This window comes from Barbatula barbatula (genome assembly GCF_947034865.1).
Source record: "Barbatula barbatula genome assembly, chromosome: 14".
Lineage (NCBI taxonomy): Eukaryota > Metazoa > Chordata > Actinopteri > Cypriniformes > Nemacheilidae > Barbatula > Barbatula barbatula.
The window spans coordinates 22,893,480-22,919,297 of record NC_136777.1 but is presented as its reverse complement, the minus strand read 5'-3'; the positions used below and the strand labels follow the sequence as shown (position 1 = coordinate 22,919,297).

At 40.8% G+C, this 25,818-nt stretch overlaps 2 protein-coding genes across 2 annotated transcripts in view; one reads left to right on the top strand and one right to left on the bottom strand.

The window, feature by feature from the left end:
* The window catches only part of heatr5b (HEAT repeat containing 5B), a 45,203-nt gene extending 30,423 nt beyond the window's left edge, over window positions 1-14,780 (bottom strand). The window contains exons 1-14 of the mRNA XM_079472698.1: window positions 14,645-14,780; window positions 13,464-13,591; window positions 11,969-12,180; window positions 7,209-7,317; window positions 5,955-6,104; window positions 5,167-5,338; window positions 4,794-4,948; window positions 4,285-4,534; window positions 3,944-4,099; window positions 3,576-3,826; window positions 1,784-1,895; window positions 723-875; window positions 533-632; window positions 305-414 (exon numbers count right to left, since the gene is read on the bottom strand). Coding sequence (XP_079328824.1) covers window positions 305-414; window positions 533-632; window positions 723-875; window positions 1,784-1,895; window positions 3,576-3,826; window positions 3,944-4,099; window positions 4,285-4,534; window positions 4,794-4,948; window positions 5,167-5,338; window positions 5,955-6,104; window positions 7,209-7,317; window positions 11,969-12,180; window positions 13,464-13,589 — 2,056 coding nt within the window. The 5' untranslated portion in view covers window positions 13,590-13,591; window positions 14,645-14,780. The remainder of the gene's footprint in view (window positions 1-304; window positions 415-532; window positions 633-722; window positions 876-1,783; window positions 1,896-3,575; window positions 3,827-3,943; window positions 4,100-4,284; window positions 4,535-4,793; window positions 4,949-5,166; window positions 5,339-5,954; window positions 6,105-7,208; window positions 7,318-11,968; window positions 12,181-13,463; window positions 13,592-14,644) is intronic.
* A 998-nt stretch (window positions 14,781-15,778) lies between these two features.
* fbxo28 (F-box protein 28) lies at window positions 15,779-25,224 on the top strand. The gene is made up of 5 exons (XM_079472897.1): window positions 15,779-16,209; window positions 19,510-19,619; window positions 19,761-19,899; window positions 20,356-20,551; window positions 23,868-25,224. Exons 1-5 carry the CDS (start codon window positions 16,021-16,023, stop codon window positions 24,269-24,271), a joined length of 1,038 nt encoding a protein of 345 aa, XP_079329023.1. The 5' UTR covers window positions 15,779-16,020; the 3' UTR covers window positions 24,272-25,224.
* Window positions 25,225-25,818: the final 594 nt, after the last annotated feature.

Genomic DNA, 25,818 nt, shown 5'->3' with positions numbered 1-25,818 from the left:
TGCTGCAGACGCGCTGAAGGGGTTATGATAAAAGAGATGCTCACATTCACAAGACACTCGCTTAGTCTCACATGGAATAAGAGTTAAGTGTTGCAAGTGTCTCTTTTATCATTAACCCCTTCCACGCATCTGTAGCAGGCACGTATTTTGACATGGTGTGCGATGCACATAGGATCACATGATGCGCCAAACACATATTTTGAATTCCTGCTTCCCCAAAAACGCGAGATGACGCAGACAAATCATTGCCGGAGGTGTCCCCAGGAAGTGGCACATTTGGTCACCCTAGTCTAAATTGACTTACCTTCATATGTTTTGGGCGGCAGTAGAGCTAGTATGTCATAGAGTCGCAGTCGGACCATAGCAGCACTAGCCTTCAGATGAGCACCGTGAACCTTTATCACTGCAGGAACACTAACAAACAACAGAAACACTTCAACAACTCCCAACCCTGCTGATGTTTGTGTGAAAGGGCCATTGCATCGCAGACACACACTAGAGAACACAAACGTGTGAAAGACGTGAAACTCACTGAGACATCATGGTCATGGCGCACTCGACGGGTGTCATCAGCCTACGGATCACATCCTCAGTCAAAAGCTCTGGACAATGAGCCACAAAGCTGCGCATGGCTGTAAAAAAACACAGCATCACGTTTACTCACAAGCACGTTTAAAAAGAAGCTTAAGAAAAGTCGTAGAGAAATCATCTGAGGTGTTTACCACACAGAGCGCCGGCACGTCCCTCCAGCATCACCTGCCAGCTAAAGGAGTCTCCTCGTGCTTTCTCTGCCTCCAGCTCTTTCTGCGAGCGAGGAAACACGTTACGCCACAGCAGCAACATCTTGGGCAGGTGGTATCGCACTAGAGAGGGTCCTGATGAGAATGTAATGAGGGTTTATTAGTTGCATGAGACCCTGAGCTTCAAAAGCATATTCATTTAAAGTCACCATGAAACAGACTCTGAGTAATTCCGAGTGAAACGGCTTTTGAAATTTAAAAGAAGCGGGGCATTATTTTGCCCTTCCCTTTTTGATTGGTTTGTTGTAAGTTGGGCCAGCAGGGGAGGACTAAAAATGCCTGGCCATTGGACCGTGAGTATAATCCTCCCTTTCTTTGTTGTTAAGAGGGGCAGTTGAGCTTAATGTTTTTGATTAAAGATTACAATTGCAAATTTATTTGGAACAAATTGTGGTGTGCACAGATAAATGATTTATAATAATCACTGCAACACTCTGTAAAACACTCAGAATTTTCCTGTTTGATTTCAAGGTGACTTTAAATAAGACCTCTTCTATGTCTTTATCTTTTACAGTATGTGGTTGTTCTTTCTCTTGTTACAGCTTTAATCCAACCTGAAAACATGGCACTTATTGCTTAGCCTTTAGACAATTTATCTTATTTGTACGTGGCTTTGGATAAAAAGGAAACCATGAACTTAACATATTTGATAATGTAATGTTTTGTGTCATGTAGGATAAGCACAGTCAATGTTTAAACCTGTGTGCAAGTTCTCTGCTGGAGTGATTAGAAGACTCCCTTGTTGTTGTTTATGGCCACACATATTTTTGTTTCGTGTGTTTTTTAGCGTGTCTTATGAATCACAGAGGACCACGTTTTCAGATTTATAATCTTCTTTACCGTTGAACAAAGTCTCGGATGACCTGAGGGTGAGCACAATTCTCTTGAAGTTCATTCTGTTCAGATCTGCAGATTTCCCCAACAAATCAGGGCAGAACATGTGAAAACAGCTTTCTTTGGTTTTCCTTGTTTTCTGGACTCACCTAGAGTCATGAGAGCACCTAGGAGCAGCCAGCCTGCTTGAGTCCTCTGCAGAGACAGACGGCTGTTCTGAGATGCAGAACGCAGGAGATCTTCAGCTATACCCACCACCATCTGAAAGAAATCACTCTACACATTACTCTCACATTTCTGCAGTAAAAACACATTGGGAAAAGCCAATTTCCTAGATATCAGCCTCTTTCATACAGTGAAAATATTTATTTGATCCCCTGCTGATTTTGTAAGTTTGCCTGCTTACTAAGAAACGAAAGGCCTTATCTTATCTTCTCTTAATGGTAGGTTTATTTTAACTGATTTAAAAAAAGGTTATAAATTGATTTACATTTCAGTCAGTGAAATAAGTATTTGATCCCCTACCAACCAGCAAGAATTCTTGCTCCACAGATTGTTTACGTGCCTATATGGACCACAGATTAGTCCTGTCACTTTAAGAAAGTACTCCTAAATCAGCTTGTTATGTATATAAAAGATGCCTGCCAACAGAATCTGTATCTTCCATTTCAACCTCTCCAACATCACGGTCAAGACCAAATAGGTTTCATAGGATGTCAGGGACAAGACTGTAGACCCACACAAACCCTTAATGGGCTACAGACAGATGCTTGGTGAGAAGGAGACAACTGTTGGTGCCATTATTTATTATTATTATTTGGAAATAGAAGAAATACAAAATAACTATCTATTGTCTTTGGTCTGGAACTCCCTGCAAGATTTCCCCAATGGGGTAAAGATGATCATGAGAAAGGTTAAAGCTCAGCCCAGAACTACACGGAAGAACCTTGGTAATGAGTTCAAGACCGTTGGGACAACAGTTAACAAGCAAACCATTGGTAACACACTATGCCACAATTTATTGAAATCCTGAAGCACCCGCAAGGTCCTCCTGCTCAAGAAGGGTCGCCTGGCTCGTCTGAAGTTTGACAATGAACATCAAATTACGAAAAGGCTTTGGAAAAAGTGCTGCGAGACCAAAATGTACTCCTGTTTTTGGAGGGAGAGAAATAGTGACTATGACCCCAAACATTACGCTGGAAACATTATGCTTCAGGGCTTTTCTCTGCTAGGGTACAGGATGACTTCACCGCATTGAGGGGCTGTGGGACGGGCCCATGTAGGCAAGGCAAGGCAAGTTTATTTATATAGCACAGTTCGTAGACAATGGTAATTCAAAGTGCTTACCGTAACATACTGGGCGAGAACCTCCTCCCCTTAACTAGATCACTGAAGATGTATCTTGGATGTACCTTTAACATGACAAAGACCCAAAACATATTGCCAAGACAACCAACGAGTGGCTTAAGAAGAAGCACATTAAATGTCCGAGCCAGTCTCTAGACCCTCGTCCTATAGAACATCTGTGAAGGAGGCTAAAACTCCAAACTACTGAGCGACAGCCAAGAAACCTTAATGACTCACAGAGGAGTAGACTCAAGTGTAAACCTGGTGACCAACTATCAAAAACCTCTGTGCTTGCCCACAAGGGTTTCTCCAGTAAGTACAAAGTTATGTTCGGTATCTAGCTAGGGGACCAAATACCTATTTCACTGACTGAAATGCAAATCAATTTATAACCTTTATAAAAGAAAATACTAATATTCCGTCTCTATCAGTTCAAATAAACATATGTTTGACCCATTCTTTGTAAGCAGGCAAACTTACAAAATCAGCAGGGGATCAAATAATAATTTTCCTCACTGTATATAAAACAATCTCTGGAGTAAACCCAGTGACGCAATGTGAAGGTATCACTGATCTGTAACCTGTCAAACAGACCTTGCCCTTGGAGTGTGGGATGCCCAGTGGACACTGATAGACTCCACCCAGAAGAGCAGCCATGGCAAAGCTGTAGCCGCTGACGGCCTCTGGTGAGTTCTTCAGGTTATTGATGCATTCAGCACAGCGCTCCAGCAGAGGCGTCAGCTGGTGCGGCACGGCCACGGCAACACAGCGCAGGCACCAGGCCGCTGCCAGACGAGCCGCCATGCTCGGGTGCAACAGCACTGACGTTACAGTCTCCAAAAAACCTGTGTGAGACATGAACCGACAATCCAGCTGTTGCTATTTGTTTTTTCTTTTTAGTGTGGTTTTGCATGTTGTATGCCTATAATCACGATATGCCGTGCCATGTTCAGGCATCATACCGACAGATGGTTCCTGGATGAGAGGGGACGCAGTAGCGCTCAGACTCTGCACTAGACTGCCCAGTTCTTTAAGAGCGCACACCATCACATGCTGACTAGCTGACACGTCTGCAGCTCCGGTCCGGTTCTCACTACTGGGGTCATTCACTACAGCCTCTGTGAAAGAGAAAGTCTTCACTGTCCCACATGCCCAGGTATCTGCAGCATACGTCAGAGCTAATAAAGTGATTTTTAGTTAATCAGGAGTGGGCCACTGCATACTGGGTGTCCATAGCCTGATGATATGTGTGAAATGAACCCACTCCTGTCAGAACGGATGGTGAGACTGATTTTCATCTTACCCACGGTTTTCATCTGTTTGCTGATGGCCATACAGATTTCCTTGGCAGCCGCGATTTGAGCCTTCTCACCCAGAAGACCGCCCAGAGTCGCACGCAAGGCGAAGGAGACGCAGCGGCGTGAATACACGGCCTCGACGTGTGTCTGTGTGGCCCGCGGGTGAGCCACCAGCTCCAGTAAATGAGATAAAAATGCAGCAAAGTTACGTTCCAACCACTGACCTCCCAGTGTGGTAACGAACACAACGTATGCCTGTGTGAAAAGATAAATGTGTTAAAAACTGATAGATCTTTCCAATTCATATTCTTTAAAGAATAATAAAAAAAGCTAAAAACATCAACTTATTTTGCTAACATTAACAATTGACACCTAATGAAGCACTTATAAGATCATATATACAAGTATAATACACTCACAGACGATTGCGACTTCTAGACCAAATCCTTCTTCCTAAATCATTTGACTTTCATGTTGATGTGTAAGAGATGCTTTAGTGTGTTTGCAGTCTTACCTGCGTGACACCAACCCGCACCTCCCGACTGACGGACGCTCCCTTCAGCATCTCTCCTCCGCTCTTCAGAAAGCCAGATCCACCACGGAGGAAACCTGTGGCCATCAGCTCCAGAACCTCCTCCAGAGTCGCTCGCTTCACATTCTGACGCATTACTAAACAAAGCGCAACAGAGACCCTCAGATATCACTTCAGATCTACAAGTTGTGTGTGGATGACAAAAAAACACTTTCTGGTTGTAACATGCTAATTGTACAACAACGGAAAAGTATGATAGCATTCTATTCAAAACATATCTATGATATAAGAGACATGAAGAAAGAAGAGAGCGTTCAACGCTACTCTTAAAACTGTGAGAGCTTGTGAACGTCACCTGTGGCCTGTTTGGGCATCAGCGCTGTGGCCATGGCCGTTCCCAGCAGTGTGGAGACAGCAACACGTACACCATACGTAGAGCCTTCAAGAGCTTTAAAACACAGCGTGGCCACATTCTCCAGCTCGCTGGTCCAGATGAACACCGCCTCGTTCTGAAGCTCTAATAAACACTGTTAAAGACAAAGATCAATGACCATCACACCATTATACACTCACCAACCTCTTTATTAGGTATTAGCTAGTTCAGGGTTGCCTTCAGAACTGCCTTAATTTGTCATGGCATAGACTGAACAAGTTTTAGAAACATTCCTCTGAGATCCTCTTGGTCCATAATGACAGCTAGTAACTTCATTGATGACAATCTCCCGTTCCACCACATCCAAAAGGTGCTTAATTGCAGTGCAAGAGAGCCTTTAAAAAGTGTAAGAGATGCTCTCATCTTAAAGGTGAGAGTTTTCCAAGGACCCCTCAAAAATATAACAGTTGATTTCAAACTAAATACTTCAGACACTTTCATTTCGAATTTCATCTCGAATCCTTTAAATACCTCTTTTAAAACATTTCATATTAAAAAGGTTTTAAGTGTTTATGATCACATGAACGTAAATGACACATTCAGCTATAAAACTCTACTTGAATATCTACTCAGGTGTAATGAAGCATTTCTGAGTAGAGTAATAAACCAATGGAGAGTGTGTAAGTGATGTTTATCATGCCTGAGAACATCTCAAGCAACTTCAACTGTGAGAAACTGAATGTAATGCTGCTGCCACACGTGAAGCTCACCTTTGCAACAGCGCAGCGGACGGCCATGGATCTGTCAGTCAACAGGGATCGAGTGTTCTTGTAAATATCTCTGTGACAGGAGGAGGCCGCCCCACCCAGACCGTGAAGAACCTTCTGCAAGCTGAGCAGGATCTCACCTCGACCCTGAGACTGTATTAAAGCACACACACACGGGTTTCAATTTCATCAATTACCATTTTTAGTATAAAGCGAAATACTGAAACCAAAAGCTGTTTACAAGTAGTATTACAGTATGCAGCCTATTGTATTGACACGATATCAGATCATCCTTAAAGAAAATGTTCACCCAAAACATACAATTGGCCTTTACTTTACTCTCCCCTAAGCTTTCTTTTAACGAATCACAATGGGAGCATATATTCATCATAAAAGCAATACATTTGACTCCAGGGTTACATATCCAGGTCTCATGACACAAACCGATACAGTAAAAACGACTCATATTCTGAGCTAATTTAGTCACGTTTGGATCTAAAGTAAACAAGATTATCACTCTCCTCACTCAAAGTTGCCCCACGCATGCTCAACGAATCTCATCTTTTGAATCTGATTGGTTTTAGTGGTTACAAGACATGCGACAATCAAAGAAGAAAACCTTGAGATTAGCAACATTGTTCTCAACACAATCTCGTTGCATTCAAAAGAAGAGATTTGTGAGTGAGAACAGTGATAGTCTTGTTTACACCCAAACAAGCTAAAAATATGACTTACTTGGGGTCAGAAATGTATCAGTTCACACCTAAGACATTTTTTACCCGTTGACATTTAACCCTGGAGCTGTGTGGACAAAGCCAGGAACAGCCTGGACGTCGGTGATATTACTCTAAATGTGTTCGCCAGAAGACAGGAAGACATGTACACAAATTATGACAGCAAAACTGTCATTCTAGGGGAAACTAGTAAACATCAGTACAGGAAACTTTAAATTACAGTAAATCTGGAAAATAACAACATAACATGCAAATACAATGTATATGTCTATTAAGGTGAAGTTAAATGTAAGATGTTCATCAAGTATAAAACACCCCAATAATTTACCAGCAAGAAAGCCACAGGCCAAAGTGGCAAGAAAGCTACACTATGTGGAAAAAAAACCTTGGAAGAAACCAGACTCAACTGGGAGGGCCCATTCTCCTCTGGCATATTAACATACAGTTACACTACAGAGAGGATGAATACTGCCTGTAAGCTTTTGGATACAGAAAGAATGGGATGATCAAATGATGTGTGCACCTCTGAGTTCTTCAGAGCCTTGAGGAGGTTATTGATGGTTTCAGGAAAAGAGCTGCCCAACATTCGGCCCATTCGCTCGTAGAACGCCCCGACACAGGCCACTGCAGCACTGAGGTCACAAAAACACAAATCACACACTTTCATTATCAGCGCCGCTTGGCATCTATTAATACTAGCAATGTTTAGGGACAACATGAAATGTGCTTATCTTCTTCATACATTCATGTTGTTGTACCAAAAGAGTTGCTCTACATTTGAAATCTGGGTTTTTCCTATATTGAGAATTTGGAGGTGGTTGCCTCTGTCACATTTCACCATTCTCACAAAATTCAGTCAGTCAGGAGGTTATGTTATTAATCTGTTGGTTATGTTCTGAGGATGTATCTGGACTGGAACATATATTCGTTCCAGCATCAAACCAAACAATGTTCTTGAGACGTAACTTTGAACGCTTTTTTCCACCATCGTGAAGAATCGTTCTCGTTGCTTAATCGTTCCACTCCATGCCGATCCATGCCACGTAATGGTTTCATTTTCCACCAACGTACATTTTTTTTATATGAACACAAACATGTGATGCGCTGCCTGGGTAACACACTGAGAACTAAAGTGAAGTACAGGCCCTGATGGAATCAGCGTTATCGTGTTAAAACAGAGATCAACTGGGTCCAGTTTTCACTTACATCTTTAATTGGTCTTTGGTACTTCCGTATGTACCGAAACCTTGGAAGTGATGGTTAGTTTGTTAGTCGGAGAGGAAGGGGATCACGGGCCTATTATTGATTATTTTGCAGGATGGTGCCAGGATGCTGGACTACTTTTGAATGCTGAGAAAACTAAAGACATGTGTATCGATTTTCGTCATAATCAGACTGCAGTGTCTCGCACGGTTACAGTTATAGACAATCATTAAATTGAGTTTGTTGATAGTTATAAATACCTCCGCACAATAATATACAACAAATTAATTTGGGCAGAGAATACTGATAAACTGTGTAAAATAGGCCAAGAGACGCTTTATTGTCTACGGAAGCGGGCCAAGTTTAATATCGACAGGACATTGATGACTGTTTTATATAAAGCACATATTGAATAGATTTGAACTTTTTCACTAATTCAAGCTAAAGAACGCACTGGTTAAACTGTAGTAAAGTAGTGGGTGTGAAAAGGACGGGGCTGTCTGAATTGTGAAACAGGCAGGGACTTAAGAAAGTGTTATAACATTATATCATTATAAAACATTATATATTTAGTGTTCATAGAGCCAAGACCAACGGATTCAAATTCTCTATTGTACCTTGTGCCATAAGCTTGATCACAGCAAATAGAAAAAGGTAGTTTTATATATATATATATATATATATGTTTTTATTATATTTATTCTTTGTGAAGTTTTTGTGTATTTGTCCTTGTATATGGTATGTGTTGAGTCCATGCGGCAGAACAAATTGCCTCTAAGGGGGACATTAAAAAGTGATTAAGATTAAACATATATGATAAGGCTGACATTTACGGTCACACACCTTTTAAAACAGACAATATTATGTGATGACCTTAGTTTATTAGTGTTTCTAACATGACCGTGACCTTCCATGTGTTTGAGTATAACTGCCTGTGTTGTGCACGTCAAAAGAAATCAACTTTTTTTTTCATTGGCGGTTGCCAGTCAAATGAAATTTCTTGAATGAAATGAATCATTTATTATGCTTTTATTATGTTGGTTTGTTTTTAATCAGCATTTGTTTATTAATCTTGTTTAATTTGAAATATTTAATGATAAATTTAAATAAATAACGTTTTGAAATTCACAACATTTCAACAGAACATTTACTCACAAATGTAAAGGTTGTTATTGGACTGTTGATGGTAAATGTTATATAATGCGACTGCGCATTACTGTACAGGGAGCTTACTAACTACTAGCTATCTTCTGCCTTAACACAAACTTAACTCTGTACGTTATGCCGTTGTACAATTTGATGTTCACAACTTACGATTGGCTGGCAGATAACACTTTTCCACTGAGGGTGGTGCGGGAACCGGGCTGAGCTTTTCCACTCAATAATATCCTGAGCCAGTGCTAAGATTCTGGTTCCGAACCAGCCCAGAAACCTTGCTGGTCTTGAACTAGGGAACCTCCTACGTCAGTAGGCGGAGCTTCCTCTGGAGTCTGCAGTTTTCAAGGCGCCATTGCGCAGTAAGGAAGATAGAGCAGGAAATGTTGTTACTAAATGTATTTTTTAAGAATTATTTGGGCGAAAATGAATGTGTTTAAAGTTAAAATCTGTGGTCGGTTAATAAAGAAGTTGTCTATTTAAAAAATTAGCTTGGATGTTTTCAGAGATGTGAGCTCCAGGCAACCACCGATTTCTCTGCGCTCATGTATCCTGCTGAACGCAGCCTCATCTTGGCGAGTCCTTTTAAAACTCACCGCTTGCTCTGATGTCTGTAGCAGTTAACAATGAGATGAGACTCATTTCGGGTGGATGTCAACGGTCAGATTTGGTCATATACAGAAAAAGTATGTGAACCATTGTCATTTTCTGCTTGAATTGGTAATGAAATATGATCTGATCTTTATCTTTCATGTCTTTATGTAGCAACCCATTAAACATAGAAAGTGATGGTGGAAAAATAAGTGAACCACTAGGCCTCTGGTGTCACTAAATGTCAGTTGGAGTCAGGTGTTAGCAAACCAGGAGTCAATGAAAGGAGAATAAAGATTTGGATTAGAGCTAAATTGGCTTATATAAACACCCAGACAGTGTCAGTGTTCACAAGCGGCATTAGCTGATAAATTCATAAATAGCTCATTTCTGGTGACTCCAAAGCATCATGATGTGGGGCTGCTTTGCTGCCTCCAGACCTGGACCACTTCCCATTGTGGTGGAGAAAATGAGATCCCAAGTTTATAAGTAAATCCTACAGGATAATCTCAAGGTGGCTGTCCGCAAGCTGAAGCTCAGAATAAGATGGGTGATGCAGCAGGATAATGACCCTGAACATTGAGGCAAAACCTACAACAGAATGGTTTCAGACACACAAAATCCACCTTTTGAAGTGGCACAGACAGATGATGTGGAATAACCTCAAGAGCGTCATTCACACCAGACGTCCTTAGAATATGGAAGAGCTGAAGCAGTTCTGTAAAGACGAATGGTCCAAAATTACAGGACCACAGGAAGCGCTTGCTTCAAGTTATTGCTGCAAAATGTGGTTCAACCAGTGATTATAGTGCTGGTTCACTCACTTTTTCCACCGTCACTTATGTTTAATGGGTTTGAAAGATCATGACTGTTTTGAGTATTATCAGCATAGAAATATTGTGTTTGTTGATATTTGTGACTTTGGTGAAGATCATATTTCATGACCAATTCAAGCAGAAAAGCAGGAAAATTACAATGATTCACAAACTTCTTCTCGCCACTGTAATCCTGTTATTTGTACCTTGTCAAATCGGTTTTGACTGAGGACAAAGTTAAATTTCATAACATATTATTTTTGATTTAACTTTGTACTGGAGCACAGCCTTCTACTTTTGACTTAAGTATTTGCTATTAAATTTCATATAGAACAAACATCTTAAACGTTTAATAAAGGATTGTGTTTTATATCATATTTCATTTTATTAAAAAACTGTTAGGACAATCGTAGTAGGCATATGTTCCCTGAATCACGTAATCATGTTTTAAAAAGGGAAATGCCAGGAAGCACTGTTGTGTCTTATCAGATATAATCAACTCTTTTTCCCAGGAGCACTGTAGCCACTGACTGAAATGTATAGGAGCGCAAACAAAACAATGTAGGGGCTCACCTTAAATCAGCCTGCAAAGCAATTATTTTCCCCAAAATAAATGTATTACTGATACTGAAAAGTTACTTGATGACCGCAGATTTGGTTCCGCTTATTTTAAAAGAGTGAGTCTACAGAGAAGTGAGATTCATTTGAACCAACAGAATTTGTGTTTGTCAAAAAGTACATATTTAACTGTTAACACGGTTACCCATTCGAGCTAAATGAAATGCCTTGTGTTATTACGTTCTTACAATGATTTGTTACACAACACATGTGAATATAACGTCAAATAAAACATAACAAGTGCATTTGTTCGTTCTTGCTTTGAACTGATTTGAAATGATCCAGCGTTGTCTCAAGTAATCAACAGGTAAATGACTCTCCTGAACTCCTTCAGTTGGTTCCGTTTTAAAAGTTTGTCCGTGCAAACTTTTTCATATCACTCAGTTTAAATATAAATCTACATGGAAATAAATATGAACTTGAACTGAGATGATGTAGAGCAGGGGTCCCCAGGTTCGTGCCGGTGTCCTGCAAGCTTTCACACTACACTTTTGTCTTGTTTTTAGTAATAATATCTAAAACTTCTTAAATCAATATACAATTAATAAACAAGAAAAGTGACCAAAGATATTAAGTCTTGTTTTATGAAAAATAATATAAGAATGAAGTAAATTTACAGTTAAACAAGCAGAATAATTGCCCACGGGGTGAGAAAAATAACCTTGAATGTTCTTTCAGGAATTCATTCAGTTTATTTGTTCCTCCTCAGTCTTACATTAATTAAGCGCTTTGAGTTTCATGAGCCTGCTCCACTTAATTTAGATTTTTTTTATCTTATATTAAGTATCCTTTATATGCATAGTGTTATGTTAAGCCCCATAATGAAGGCACATTGCACCCTGATCGGAGCATCCCTAACAGGTACAGCGTGTCTTCTGTTGCTCTGGCTGAAAGCACTCACAGTTTGGTGGGTAGATACGCTGGCGTGTCGTCTTTATTCTTGATGATGTCATTACACTTGTCGAGCGTCTGGAAGACGGTGAAGGTGTCTCCGATGCTGTAGAGCACAGCCAGGTTCTTGGCCAGCAGTTTTCTGGTGGGAGGGCCAGGAGAGCTGCTGATCAAACCCGTCAGCTGTTCCACCAACTTCTTCTGTTTCTCCTTCACATCAACCTTAACACAATATGAGAACACACATCATGAATAATGTTTTTATTCTCTCCTACTTGTAAAGCGCTTTAGATAAAAGCATCTGCCCAATGAATAAATGAATAATAAAGGCCTTTTGATTTGATTAGATCAAGTCAAACTATTGTTGTTGTGTGTCCTCATCTGCCAGTACCTGAAGGTAAATGTTCATGACATGGTGACATATGAAAAAGCTGAAATGTCTCTACGCTAGCTCTATTATTAAAGTCAGCTCTGATATGGTCCCGCCCAAGAGGCTGGCCACATGACTGACAGGTAAAGCAACCAATCCCATTTAGTTTTGTGCCACATCATGTTTAGAGGTGTGGAAATGTCCCCGCAGTAACAAACCGGTGGACATTCACAAACGTGTCAAAAGTTAACATCAGGGGTGGGCGGAATGACCAAAAATCCATTTCACAGAATTTTATATTCTTGGCCGCAATTTGGAGAGTTGCAAATCGTGGTCGCCAACGTTTGATCTTATCAATGTAATGATAATTTAGTGTACGCCTGTAAGTAATGATCAGTTAATATGTTAACCCAAACCCCAAACACCCCATCAAGAACCCTGCGTTCAGCAAACCAGCGGCGTAATGTCTTCTCATAAGGGCATTAAATCCCTTTCCAGCTCATTCTCCTTCACAACTCTTCTTCTTCTTCTTAACTCGGTCCGGTCAACCACATCTCTCACAACCTTCAAAAAACGACTTAAAACTCATCTCTTCTGTGAATACTGGACAGATAAATGAGAAAGAAAAGTACACCGACCCTCTCTCTCTTCTCTCAGCAGGTAGTGGACAAGCTTTTGTTGAAACTAGTATCTTTGTATTAGCACCTATTGTATTATTGCTCTTTTATGACATATCGCTTATTGCTCCCTGAGCTCTCCGTAAGTCACTTTGGATAAAAGCATCTGCTAAGTGACTAAATGTAAAATGTATCCACCAATCGATCAAATAAGACGCAGTGGGAGGAGACTGGATCCAATGTGGATGTGTTCTGCAGTGAGGAGCTACTGGGAAAAACTGGCCATTTCGATCGGTTGCATCTTTTCTCAAAAAGGACAAACTATTTAGTCACAAATTCACAATCCAATGTACTATTTCAGTGAAAAAAAATCACCACCATCATCGTCATCATCATCATCAACTTCATGATTACTCTGTAGTGACACAGCACTACACATCATACAGTAACATGCAAACATGACAAGCAGCTCATGAACACATTCAGCAGCATTTGAATGGTCACGTGTGGTGTTTTACCTTATTAGCTGCAACAATAACTTTGTCCAGAAACCTGAGCCACTCGAATATGAAGACGGCTCTCTTAGCTTCAGTGATGTGAGCCAGGGCTTCTTCATTCAGCAATAGACTGTGTGCCAACTCCATTCCTGAACATACACACACACACACACACGGCAGGGTTTACTTACACATCCCTAAGCAGGCTGCCTTACTTTAGAAAGTCTTGTCTAGGTAGGCAGCTCTCTCTCTCTCTCTCTCTCTCTCTCTCTCTGTGTCTCTCTCTCTGTGTCTCTCTCTCTCTCTCTCTGTGTCTCTCTCTCTCTCTCTCTCTCTCTCTCTCTCTCTCTCTCTCTCTGTGTCTCTCTCTCTGTGTCTCTCTCTCTCTCTCTCTGTGTCTCTCTCTCTCTCTCTCTCTCTCTCTCTCTCTCTCTCTCTCTCTCTCTGTGTGTCTCTCTCTCTCTCTCTCTGTGTCTCTCTCTCTCTCTCTCTCTCTCTCTCTCTCTCTGTCTCTCTCTCTCTGTGTCTCTCTCTCTGTGTGTCTCTCTCTCTGTGTGTCTCTCTCTCTCTCTCTGTGTGTCTCTCTCTGTGTGTCTCTCTCTCTGTGTCTCTCTCTCTCTCTCTCTGTGTCTCTCTCTCTCTGTGTGTGTCTCTCTCTCTGTGTCTCTCTCTCTCTCTCTCTCTCTCTCTCTCTCTCTCTCTCTCCCTCTCTCTCTCTCTCTCTCTGTCTCTCTCTCTCTGTGTCTCTCTCTCTGTGTCTCTCTCTCTCTCTCTCTCTCTCTGTGTCTCTCTCTCTCTGTGTCTCTCTCTCTGTGTCTCTCTCTCTCTCTCTCTCTCTCTCTCTCTCTCTCTCTGTGTCTCTCTCTCTCTCTCTCTCTCTCTCTCTCTCTCTCTCTCTGTGTGTTGCCTAGCAGTAAGTAAACAGCTTGGCAGGTTTATGGACCGTCCGCTGTTAACAGAACCAGTACAGAGCAGGAGATCTCCTCAAAATGCTTTCATGTTACTAAAGGAATGACAGAAACATCCATCATGCTAGTCATACGCGAACGACACAGCAGCAGCTAACAGACTCGTTTAATGACGTACAGAAGAAAAACACGTTCAGTCGTGAATCTATTAAAGCACATTAACAATGAAATCTCGCTGTGGTCTGTCTCAGTAAACTAGTTTTTGCCGATAAAATAAATGAAATGTTATCTTACCTGCTCTCGTAACGTCAGCTCAGCTGTTTCGCTGAGGGTTACGTCACTTCCGCTATCACAGCCAATGAGCGAAGCATCCGCTTCCTTAATTCTTATTAGAAGCATTTTGCACCATAAATATCTCTATAACCTTCCCCATCAGACATCTGTGTCGTGGACGGATTTAGCTCGACTGCTATGCTAACAGAATCCGTCCAGCAGTCTCCATGTAATAAAATGTCTGGACCAGTAACCACAATCCACTGCGATTTGACGATGTTGTCTAGCGCGGTGAAAAGTAACACACGTGTTAGCGAGTACAGTGGATATCTATGTAAATACACACTTTAATGTTGATGTGTCTTTAACAATTACCAAGACAACACTTGATATTTAAATATCACATTTTAAAACCAATAGAAGTTGACCACAGTGATTTATGCTTACATGCAAACAGTTCTGGTGCAATATTAACTACCGGTGTATTTTCCTACTATGGCAGTCTATGGAGGGCAAAACCTGTTAGGTTATAAACATTTATACAGATTTGGAACAACTCGAATGTGAGTAAATGATGACAGAAACTAAATCCCTTCAGTTTTAGCTTCATTTAGTGTCAAGAAGTTATTCATGAGCCACTTGAAGGCAGGCATACAGCTTTGCATCACCGGGTTTGAGTGAAAGATACAGCCGTGTATACAGTCATTATATACCACCAGAAAATACGCGTTATAGTCATATAAATAGTCGATTTGTGGAAATTGATTCACCGGAACTTAAGCCTTAACTGGCGCGAAATACAGTGTATCACAGACCACATCTGGAACATCTGTATCTGCTTGTTTCACACTCTTTGGCCACCAGGTGGTTTTGTGAGCAAATGAAATGAACACTTCATCTCGCCACACTACACAAAGGACATGAGGATCTAAAACATTACAGCACTTTCAGGAACATACATTACGAATCACATTGAGCTTAAGTCCATTACGCTATTAAACAAGAACAAACACACGTACATTCGTCACTCTCCGCCAGCTGGTTAAGACGGTCGATTCGCGCTGTATCATGGGACATATGATGTACACTCAAAATCGGAATGGATTGTGGGTAAAACGTAGTGAACACATGTAGGGAATGGGTTGTTTACTCAGAATTCGGAGAACACTGTAAAATGGCGGACACCCGATATAGTGCACTGCACTGTATAGGAGATAGGGGGCGAATTCACACACAGACAAGTACGCATTTTGAGAAACGGCCTTAAAAGCCTGCAGGGGTTGTATCAAATACAATGCAGCACCCTACCAGGTCTCTAACTCTCCGCTTTCGTCACTTCCGTATCACGTGTCTTGCGCTGTGTCGTCACTTCCTGTGGTCGTGTTGCGCAGGAGAAGATGGCGGCTGTTGTAGTGAACGCTGATGGAGGAGTCGCATCGCTGGACTCGGGTTCAGTTTCTCCGCGGTTACCGTCACCGTCACCGGATCAGCCGCATCAGAACAATGCGCTGCTGTCGCTCCCGATTGTGGCCATCGACACTATTCTCAACTTCCTGTCTTACGACGAGATCAGTCTGCTTAGACCGGTGAGAAAACAACGACTGCAGACAAACAGCTGCGAGATCACTTTATATTCCACGTCGTGCGAAACGGTAGTAAAATGAAAACGGCAGATCGGTATGACCATAAATGAATGTAACGGTATTTTCCAGGTTTATATCGGTTTCGGGTACATGGCGGTATTTTAAAAGCACATTTTCTGCTGATTGAGAGAGGAAATACTGCAGTTGATTGACCTAAAATGCCTTTTTAAACTGTCATGGTGAGTGAATATTGTAGAAATATTTCACACTAGTATTATAGAGCTTGTCAATCCATGTCACGGCGCGTTGCATGCTGGGGCGGCACCACCATCTTCAGAGGTGCCAGGATTATACTCCATATAGTGGACTTCAATGGACTCCAAACGGTTGAAGGTCAAAATAACAGTTTCAGCGATTCTAGCCAAATGATCAGAGATCGTTGTTTTACCTTTTAACTCCCTTTTTTTTGGTAAACGCCTTTTTACTTCGTATTTGCACGTTCAACTTGTAAACACTGACTCGGTACTTCCACCTACGTCGAGCTTGACCTTTTCCATGTAGTTACGTATAATGTGAAGTCGTGAGAGCGCTGTGCAGAACAGAGCAATGCGAGCATTTGTGTTTATAAAGCATAAGCATTTTATTTTTTTGGAGAAAATGACCGATCGTTTAAAGCCCCTTTGAAGCGGCACAGAAACTGTCATTTTGACCTTCAACCCTTTGGAGTCCATTTAAGTCCACTATATGGAGAATAATCCTGGAATGTTTTGATCAAAAACCTTCATTTCTTTACCACTAAAGAAAAAAATATATAAACATCTTGGATGACAACAGGGGTGAGAAAATGATCATGAAAATGTATGTTGAAAGTTAACAATTCCTTAAAGCTACATTCACGGTAATGCCGCATACTACATATGTGGCCAGTAATGCCCGGTGAATGTAGCTGTTTTGAGATTCAAAATAATATTTAGATTATAACCGGCTGGGCAATTCGTTATGGAAGTGACATTTTGCATTATGGAGATGACATAAAAATACTCAAGAGAATGAATTTGTTATGAATATATTTAACCATCTGTTTATATTTTACTAAACCCTTGTCGATAGAGTCTAAACATAAAAAATTTCAGTCTTTGAACAAATCTTCTATTTTAAAAAAGGGAAATAAACATACATTATAGATGTGATTTCTGTGAAATAAAATGCACAATCCTGAAGCAATAATACCAAAATAATGGAGATGCCTCTTAATAGAACATAAAATAGTTACTTTATTTTATTTTCATGTGTTCATTTTTAAAGAATATGCAGCGTTATGTCTGTGACAATCCTGAAAAGGGCACTTGCCTGAAAAATCATGCACTAAAAATAAAACAAATGCTTTGCAATTTCAAGAGAGATCTCACATGGGTATTGGAACCACCAAATGTTAATATCTGTGCTGTTACCATAGTAAAACAGTTGGTAAAAATGTTATCTTCATGTCATTTTCACGGAATTGCACTGCTGTGTCACTGCAAGTCGCCAATGGGTGTTCCCACAAGTCTTTGCCTGAGTGACATCATCTACTGATCACGTTAGCTCTACCATCTTCCTATTGGCTGTCGCTTCTGAACGTCGCTCATTATTTGATTTCTCAACATTATAGATTTCTCAATTTTGTCACGTCGCTAAACACGCCCATCCGGTTGCGACTGCTTGTGTCGCCGAAAGTCGCCAGCTATCCTTAGGAACGAAAGGGATCATGTTGCTTGTAATGTGAACGAGGGGTCACGCGGTATATTTAAAATTCATATCATAACAAAAATACACACCGGTATTCGGGATGAACCGTTATACTGCCCAGCAGTTATAAGTGAGTGGCAAAAGCCTGTTTGCTGCCATGTCCAGATCTGCAGCAGAGGCTGTGATGTCTAGATGTGCTGTGTGCTCACTAGTGCACTGATGGGCAACACTGCGATCGTTTAGTATGACAATTTAAAAATAGATGACAATGCGTTTTTCTTATTTTCATTACATTAATAAGTATTTACTTTTCTAGCCTAATTATATGATCATTTAAATGCTTGGAATTACAAGGTTAAACGGGTGCTTTGGTGTACAAATCTTTAATGACAGTTTTGGCTACCTAACAGGCCTAATCAATTTATTTCTAAGCATTGGGTAAGTTTACATACTTGCAAGATGAAAGCTTCTTTGCCTATCCATTCTAATGAAAACAGACGCATGATTTTTTGTGAGATGTTTGCTTAGGGCCTGGTGCCTACACCCTGAATTTATTGGGGTGTGGTATGTAAATTACGATTTCAGACGCCGTGTTTATCAAGGTACGATCATTCATACGATGAGATTAGAATCACTCGTGAACCCTGTTGTAAGACGATTTCTTCACACATTTCTATGTTAAATTGATAAACGAGGACCATTGTGTATTGTATGGCAATATCTGAAGTCTGCAAAGATCCCAGCTTATGCATTAGAAGGTGGATATAATGTTATATTTGTGAAAGAAAAAACCATTTTTGGACAGGATACAGTTTTTCAGAAATCAAACGTATTAACTGTTGTCTCACATTACCAGTATGGTAAACCGTTCATCTGCGCAAGTCACATGACTAAAGTCAATTTCTGCATCTGTTTTACACAGACAGAAAGGAATAAGAAATCTAAACCAAAGTCTGTTTACAGTCTGTTGACACTCGGCGGCCATGTTTTAAACTCCTCTGGGCTGCGTTTCCCAAAAGCATCGTAAGCCCATGTTAATTGTTTCTCCATTGATGACAGTGGTTCTAAGATCAACTTAAGGTTACAATACACCTGCAGCCCTGGGCGGTTATTAACGTCATAGCAAATGCACAGTTCAATCTCCTTGAATGGTGGGAGGCAGATATTATAAGATTTATTTGGCCGGCAAACATCACAATTAAATGGCATATTTCCGAGGTTAAAAATCCAAGGTTGTTTCAGCTACTGCGCATGGGCACAGGCTAGCAAGTGGCTCACGAAAGCCCCGCCCCAGAGAATTGATAAGTCTTTAGCGATTGACCTTTTTATGGGAGGTGGGGCTTTCTTCGCTAGAGCGGCCATATTGACCACTGCATTCTCCATGAATATGATCATTATGAGCATCAACATATTATTTAAAACTATTTTGTTGTGGAAATGTTGTTTAAAGTACCATGGTTCTGGTGTTGTGTATTGTAGTGAATCATGATTTGTGAGTTTCCAGAGTGCTCTATACTGTTTTAAACAGACATTTCTTAACACTTCAAACTAATACATTTTGATTATGTATGGCAGGTGTGTAAACGCATGGATGTGATCTGTCAACGCATGCTGAATCAAGGCTTTCTGAAAGTGGAACGCTATCACAGCTTGTGCCAGAGACAAGTGAAAGCCCAACTGCCCAGGTGACGCATGACCTTTGAACCTCTGATTTATTTTCTTAAGATGCACAGGAAACATCATAATATTAGCTGTTAGATGTGCTGTCTGCCTCATTTTTGGATTTCTCAGTTTTGTAATGTCATGACTGGTATTGTATGTGTTAGGAGGGAATCAGAGCGCAGGAATCACTCATTGGCTCGTCATGCCGATATTCTAGCTGCTGTGGAAACGCGTCTGTCATTGCTCAACATGACCTTCATGAAATATGTGGATTCCAATTTGTGTTGCTTCATTCCTGGAAAGGTACCTCTTCACTCCTATCAGAAATATCACACAGAGCGTGAGAAGAAATGATTTAACACCTGGGTTCGGGCTGGCAGCCAATACGATGTTGAGCCGACATCGTGATTCCCCTGCATGACGCAATTCTCGTCCGTAAATCCTGTCCGATAGCACAATCCCAAGACAAATGTCTTCACTATAGGCATCGTCCAATGCCAATTTGGTAGACATCGCCCAACCCTAACCCGGGTACATGTTAAGCAGTCAAATGTTACTGTAGTGAATTCAAATATTATTATACTTGCCGAGTAAAGTAATATTGTTTTTTTAAATCTGGAATTTTGTTCAATCATATTTACAATCCTATTTACTATCTGGTATTTTCTGTGGCCCAAGACGCCTTGATTTTACATTTTTGCCCAAAAAATATTTTTTTTCATAGCTTGTCATTTCTTCTGTGTTTTGTGGCACCTGTAGGTGATAGATGAAATTTATCGGGTTTTGCGTTACGTGAACTCTACGCGTGCTCCTCAGAGAGCTCATGAGGTTCTTCAGGAACTGCGAGACATCTCTTCCATGGCCATGGAGTACTTCGATGAGAAGATTGTCCCCATCCTGAAGAAGAGACTTCCCGGAGCTGATCTCTCTGGACGTCTCATAGGATCTGCTCCTGGTAAAACTGCTCGCTCTTCCATTTATAAAAGTACCCACTTTTAATAGGATGATAGACTATAGCTGCGTCCGAAATCCCTTACTGTGACAGATTTACTGAGTACTTTCAGTAAGTACGATGCATCCTTGATATTGAGAACACATCCATGTATTTCCATGCATTCGCTGTTCTTGAAGATCGGGTAACGCACTCAGTTTCTGCCAATCTTATATTAATCTTGAATGCCTATACAGAAGTATTACATACGTTGTAGCTTTGAACAGTATTTAGTTTGAGCAAATGTATAATAGATCGCTGTAAGATTACACAGCGTAATACAGCTGCAAGATTATTTCTGGAAAAACAAGAGCTGCTGGAGGCGGGCAGTGGGACGGAACTACAGTACGAGCACAACACATCATCGCATTAATTGCTTTGTGTATTTTATATTATGTACGTACACTCCCAATGCCAACAAAGAACAAACATATGACTTAGTTTGACTTGTCGTATGCGCTTCATGTCCGATGTCTTTATGCACTGGGACCACGCTATCTTTCAGTTTCAAATTATTTCCAAATCCAGCGTTATAAACACCGTTTATATAACACCCATCACTGAAATGCGGTGAACAAACACACATCTTAACTTCACTATTGCAACAGTAAAGAGCTGCAGGCCCACTGCGCAGACTATCTTGATGCAGTGCAGACAATCCTGATGGTAAGCGGGTCTGGCTCGTCAGCTGTAGAGTGGGCGGGCTCTTTCTTTCGCCTTGTCGTTCTTTTTAACGGGAGAATTGCCTAATAAAAGGAATAGGATCCCTGTTACGAAACAGGGATTCAGACTTATACAAAACTTTCTGAAACAATTTGGAGTGCTGGGGTAGTGTATCAAGCACAGAAATACAATGTCATACGTCAAACACGTTTTTAACAAGTTAACCATGTTTAGCGTGAGAAGCCAGCACGTTCAACACTGAAGAAGTCAGAATGCGTGACATAGCATGTTATCCCGCCTTTAAGTATTGGAATGGACTTTGACGGTTATTGATGACGTAGAGTGAGAACACGAAGCCAAAAGACTGCTGAAGAACGCATATTGAGAAACGGCCACTGTCCTGGTGAGTTTAGCTTCAACTCTAATTATGCACATTTGAAGCACGTTATCTAGACTTTCAGGACGACAAGAAAACTTCGAGGCAGGTGTTCTGGAGCTAAACCCTACAGGACAGTGACTGTCCAGAAATTCCCAACCCTGAATCATACTACACCCACTCATACTCATCCTGGGAAGGGTTGCACCAGCCATTCGTAAGTTTTCTTAAATGTGAATGTAACATCCCCACTAGAGGATTAGTGACTACTAGCTTGTTTGTAACTAACTCTGCACATTTTTCAATCGCACAATTTGGTATAAAGGCAGAAGGTAGCTAGTAGTTTGTAAGCTCTTCGTAAAGTAATGTGCAGTCGCACCTGACGTTTACTTTCAGTCCAATAGCAGCCTTTACATTTTTGAAATATAACATTTATACAAAAAACAATACAAAATTACATAAATAATCAAGCAAAAGCAATCGTACAAATTATTTTTAAAGGAATTGATCACTTTCAAGATCATACATTTTCATGATAATGTACTCATCCTTTTGTCATGCTTATGCATTTTTTTGTCTTTAGTCCAAAAGAAATTAAGGTTTTTGATGAAAACATTCCAGGATGATTCTCCATATAGTGGACTTCAATGGACTTCAAATGGTTGAAGGTCAAAATTACAGTTTCAGTGCCGTTTTAAAGGGCTTTAAAAGGTACAGGAGATGAATAAGGGTCTAATCTAGCGTCATTTTCAAAAAAAATATTTAGATGCTTATGCTTTATAAACACAAATGCTCGCCTTGCTCTGTTCTGCAAAGCGTGCTCACGAGTATTGAAGAATTTTAAGTGTAACTACAGTTTATTCAGTTAGTTCACTATTTTATAGTTCTGCCACTTTATTCCTAAAGTTACTCTTGACAGGAGGCTTCCATACATTTTTAGTTTATACGAAATATTGCGCTTCAACGAAGTTCAATAGTGCTTCTCAAAAATATTTAAGTGGTATGTAAATTGTAACTCATTGCCCATTTCAATCAAGACTAGGCGAAGTTGTAACTTATGCACAGCTGGTGCAACCAGCCCCAGGACTGCCCAACCCTGGTATGAATACATTTACGACATACTGTTTTACTTCATGTAACCTGTATGCTCTTTGACCTATGATGTATTAACTAGGGATATGAGAGACTAGAGGTTAGGCTACATATTTTAAGGGCAGGTACAGACCAGCCAAAGCAAACAAATGCTCATCCCGTCACTTCCACTTGGAGCTGCTAAAACAATCCCATCAGGATTTTTGCTCGTCAGCAAATGCAGAAATTTGTAAATTGTCCGCAAGGAAAGTGGAACACATATGCCTGTTTTAGCTACTTTAAATATTTAATTTAATAAACTAAGTCTTAAAATGTATTACATCTACTCAAAGTTGTTAGACCACCTTGTGCCATCCTTACTTTACGTTCATATTGCTGCCGTCGAGTGTCAACAATCGCTCTGGCCGCCCTGCTAACAACACTGTAGAAAGATTTGTGGAAGCTCTGACATATGTGGTTGGAATCAAAGTTTACTGGCCTGCGTTCTCCGGAATCCTCTCAAGCGGTGGACTTCTAAATTTCGATTGGTTGGCACCGAACCGTGTCATGGCTCATTACCATGACCTGATTTCAACTGTCTTCGATGTCTCAACGGCTAAGACCGCCGCTACTCGCTGCCGGCTCACATTAAAAATAAATCACATCCCTAGTATTAACAACAATCTGTACATAGACGTTGGTAAAAACATAATTTAGTCACGAGAAATTCATTTATCTGTACTTGCCTTTGAAAAACAGACACACGGCTTAAAGTTTTACTCAATGTTTACTTAATAAATTTTTTAATTCAACCGTTAATCGCCTCACGTGGCATCATGGGATAGAGAAGTGTTCACAAATCTTGACAGACACTGTAGACCATCGGGGTATTTCTCGCCTACGGTTTTGCATCATAATGATTTTCGCTTACTAGATAGAATGGAAGTATTTGGAAGTTTATTTATTTGCATTGAATTTGCATCTTTTAGACTGTCACAGTAATCAAAGTGACTCCCGAGGCTTAATAAATGTCCATTGAGCCGAAAGGTTATTTGCTGTTGTAAGTAAAGTAAAACATTGAAGATTTTTGTTCTTGATAAAGTATCTCAGTGGTACTCGTGCCTATTTTAAGCAAATCCCATCTCTCCATCTGACCCCTGTGTCTCGCAGTGGCCGGTCCCTCTACTTCTCTGACCACCATGTCCCTGCTGGCCAAAAACACACCGTCGCGCTCCGAGATGACCAAGGTCCAGCAGCAGGTGAAGGTGAATGGTGCGTCTATGGTGGCACTGCGGCGGGAGATGCAGGAGGTGCGCGTCAAACAGCTGGAGCAGCAGAAGCAGCTGCAGGATCAGGAGCAGAAACTTCTGGAGCAGTCACAGGTGATCGGTGAGCAGAACGCCCGACTGGCCGAGCTGGAGCACAAGCTCAGGGAACTGATGGACAGCACGGCAGCGGCCACCTCCACCAGCGCGTCCAACGGCCCCGAGGACGAGGGCACAACTGCCAACTCCGTCAAACGCAAGTGCGTGGACAGCCCGCGACACTCCAAACGGCTGCGTAGCAAAAAATAGAGGGACATATAGTAAACGTGTATATTTTTACGTTTGTCCTTCGTCTCCTTTGAGCTATATGGTTTCTTTTTTCGCCAGTGTCCAGCTGTGAAGACGAGAAATGAGAGGACAATTGAACATGAGAGGTTTTTTTCTTTTATCGGTGGGTTAGTTTTTCATATATCAAATATTACACTAACGCTTGAAGCCCCATCGCTTATTTTTAATGTTCGGCCTCGAGCGATATTCGCCATTAATGTTTACCAGCAAGTAAGTTACCCAAGAATGCATTGCAAAGGTCACTGTATGTACAGAGCTTTTGTAAATCAGCTACCAGACATTTGCCGAAACTTGGGACTTCATATCGACAGTGAACACAAGTATGACAAGAGCACCGCAGCACACAAACAAAGCTTCTCTGGGCACTTGGCAGTCGCTGTGCTGTGACCGTAAGCAGATTTGGTCGCAACAATGCAACATATGAAATGCGAGGTGTGTGATGCTAGACTTTCAAAGTTATATGGTCATATCAACATAAAATATCATTTTGGTTGAGAATTTGGTCGAGATGATGTGCCTCGACAGTAAGGGTCTGCAGGTGTAGCATACATGATAATGATGTAATTGTGTGTCTGATGTTGATCAGTCACTGAAGATGTGTCTTGTATGTGTCATTGCCATGTTGTACCTGCCACTCTTTGTAGGTGTTTCATTTACTGCAAATAGAATTGTGTCAGTGCAATAAAAAAATGTGGAAAACCTTGTTACTAGGAAAGTAAATTGTTGATCTTTGTTAATCCACTTTTTATGAATGCAATGACTTTCAAAGGTCATATAGCCAAAGAAATGTCATCATGGCTTTCACAGGGCTGGCCTGCAAAAACATCTCCAGGACATCATCAATGAAAGCAGGTCAAATGGCAATCTGCTGTGTGAAGATGTTGTAAACATCTTTTTTATCGCATTGAACTACGATCATCTGAAGACTGCAGCTTTGAATAAGCTGTACTGCCATAACCCGCAAGAACCTGATACATTTGTCCCTAAGGGGAAATGTGGAATATGAGTGAACAGCATAAAAGGGACCGCGTAAAACTAATTTCTAGTTATTTTTTATTATAATGCCAACTTTTTATTTTTTTTATGGTCAACAGCCTGTTGACATACCTGGTAAAAAAAGAACTAGAAGAAACATCACATATTAAAATATACCTGTTTGTCAATATAGCTGCAAGCAGTGATGAAGAGGTCAAGCAGCACCATCCCATCACTATATGGTGGCTTCCAGAAAACTATTCATAGTGGTTGGAGTGCTCAGGTTTGATCAAAATACACTCTGTGTATATGAGACATGTATGGGTCCCAGCGCCATGGCTAATGGTTAAAATATTTTCGTAATTTAGCATCTTCCCCTCCACACCCATGAATATACAATAAAATATTAATATAAATGAAATATACAATTAATTGTCACAGCCAAACACAGAGCTGAGGTTAAACTTTGTCATCATTTACTCACCCCAGAGCCGTTCCAAATCTGTTTATTTTTTTCTGATGAATACCGTGAA

What these genes read in the sequence shown, in the direction of transcription:
- fbxo28 (XM_079472897.1), top strand. Translation starts at nt 16,021, where the DNA reads ATGGCGGCTGTTGTAGTGAACGCTGATGGAGGAGTCGCATCGCTGGAC. An exon ending in AGATCAGTCTGCTTAGACCG is followed by an intron (nt 16,210 to 19,509) that starts GTGAGAAAACAA and finishes TATGTATGGCAG; the next exon opens with GTGTGTAAACGCATGGATGT. An exon ending in GTGAAAGCCCAACTGCCCAG is followed by an intron (nt 19,620 to 19,760) that starts GTGACGCATGAC and finishes TGTATGTGTTAG; the next exon opens with GAGGGAATCAGAGCGCAGGA.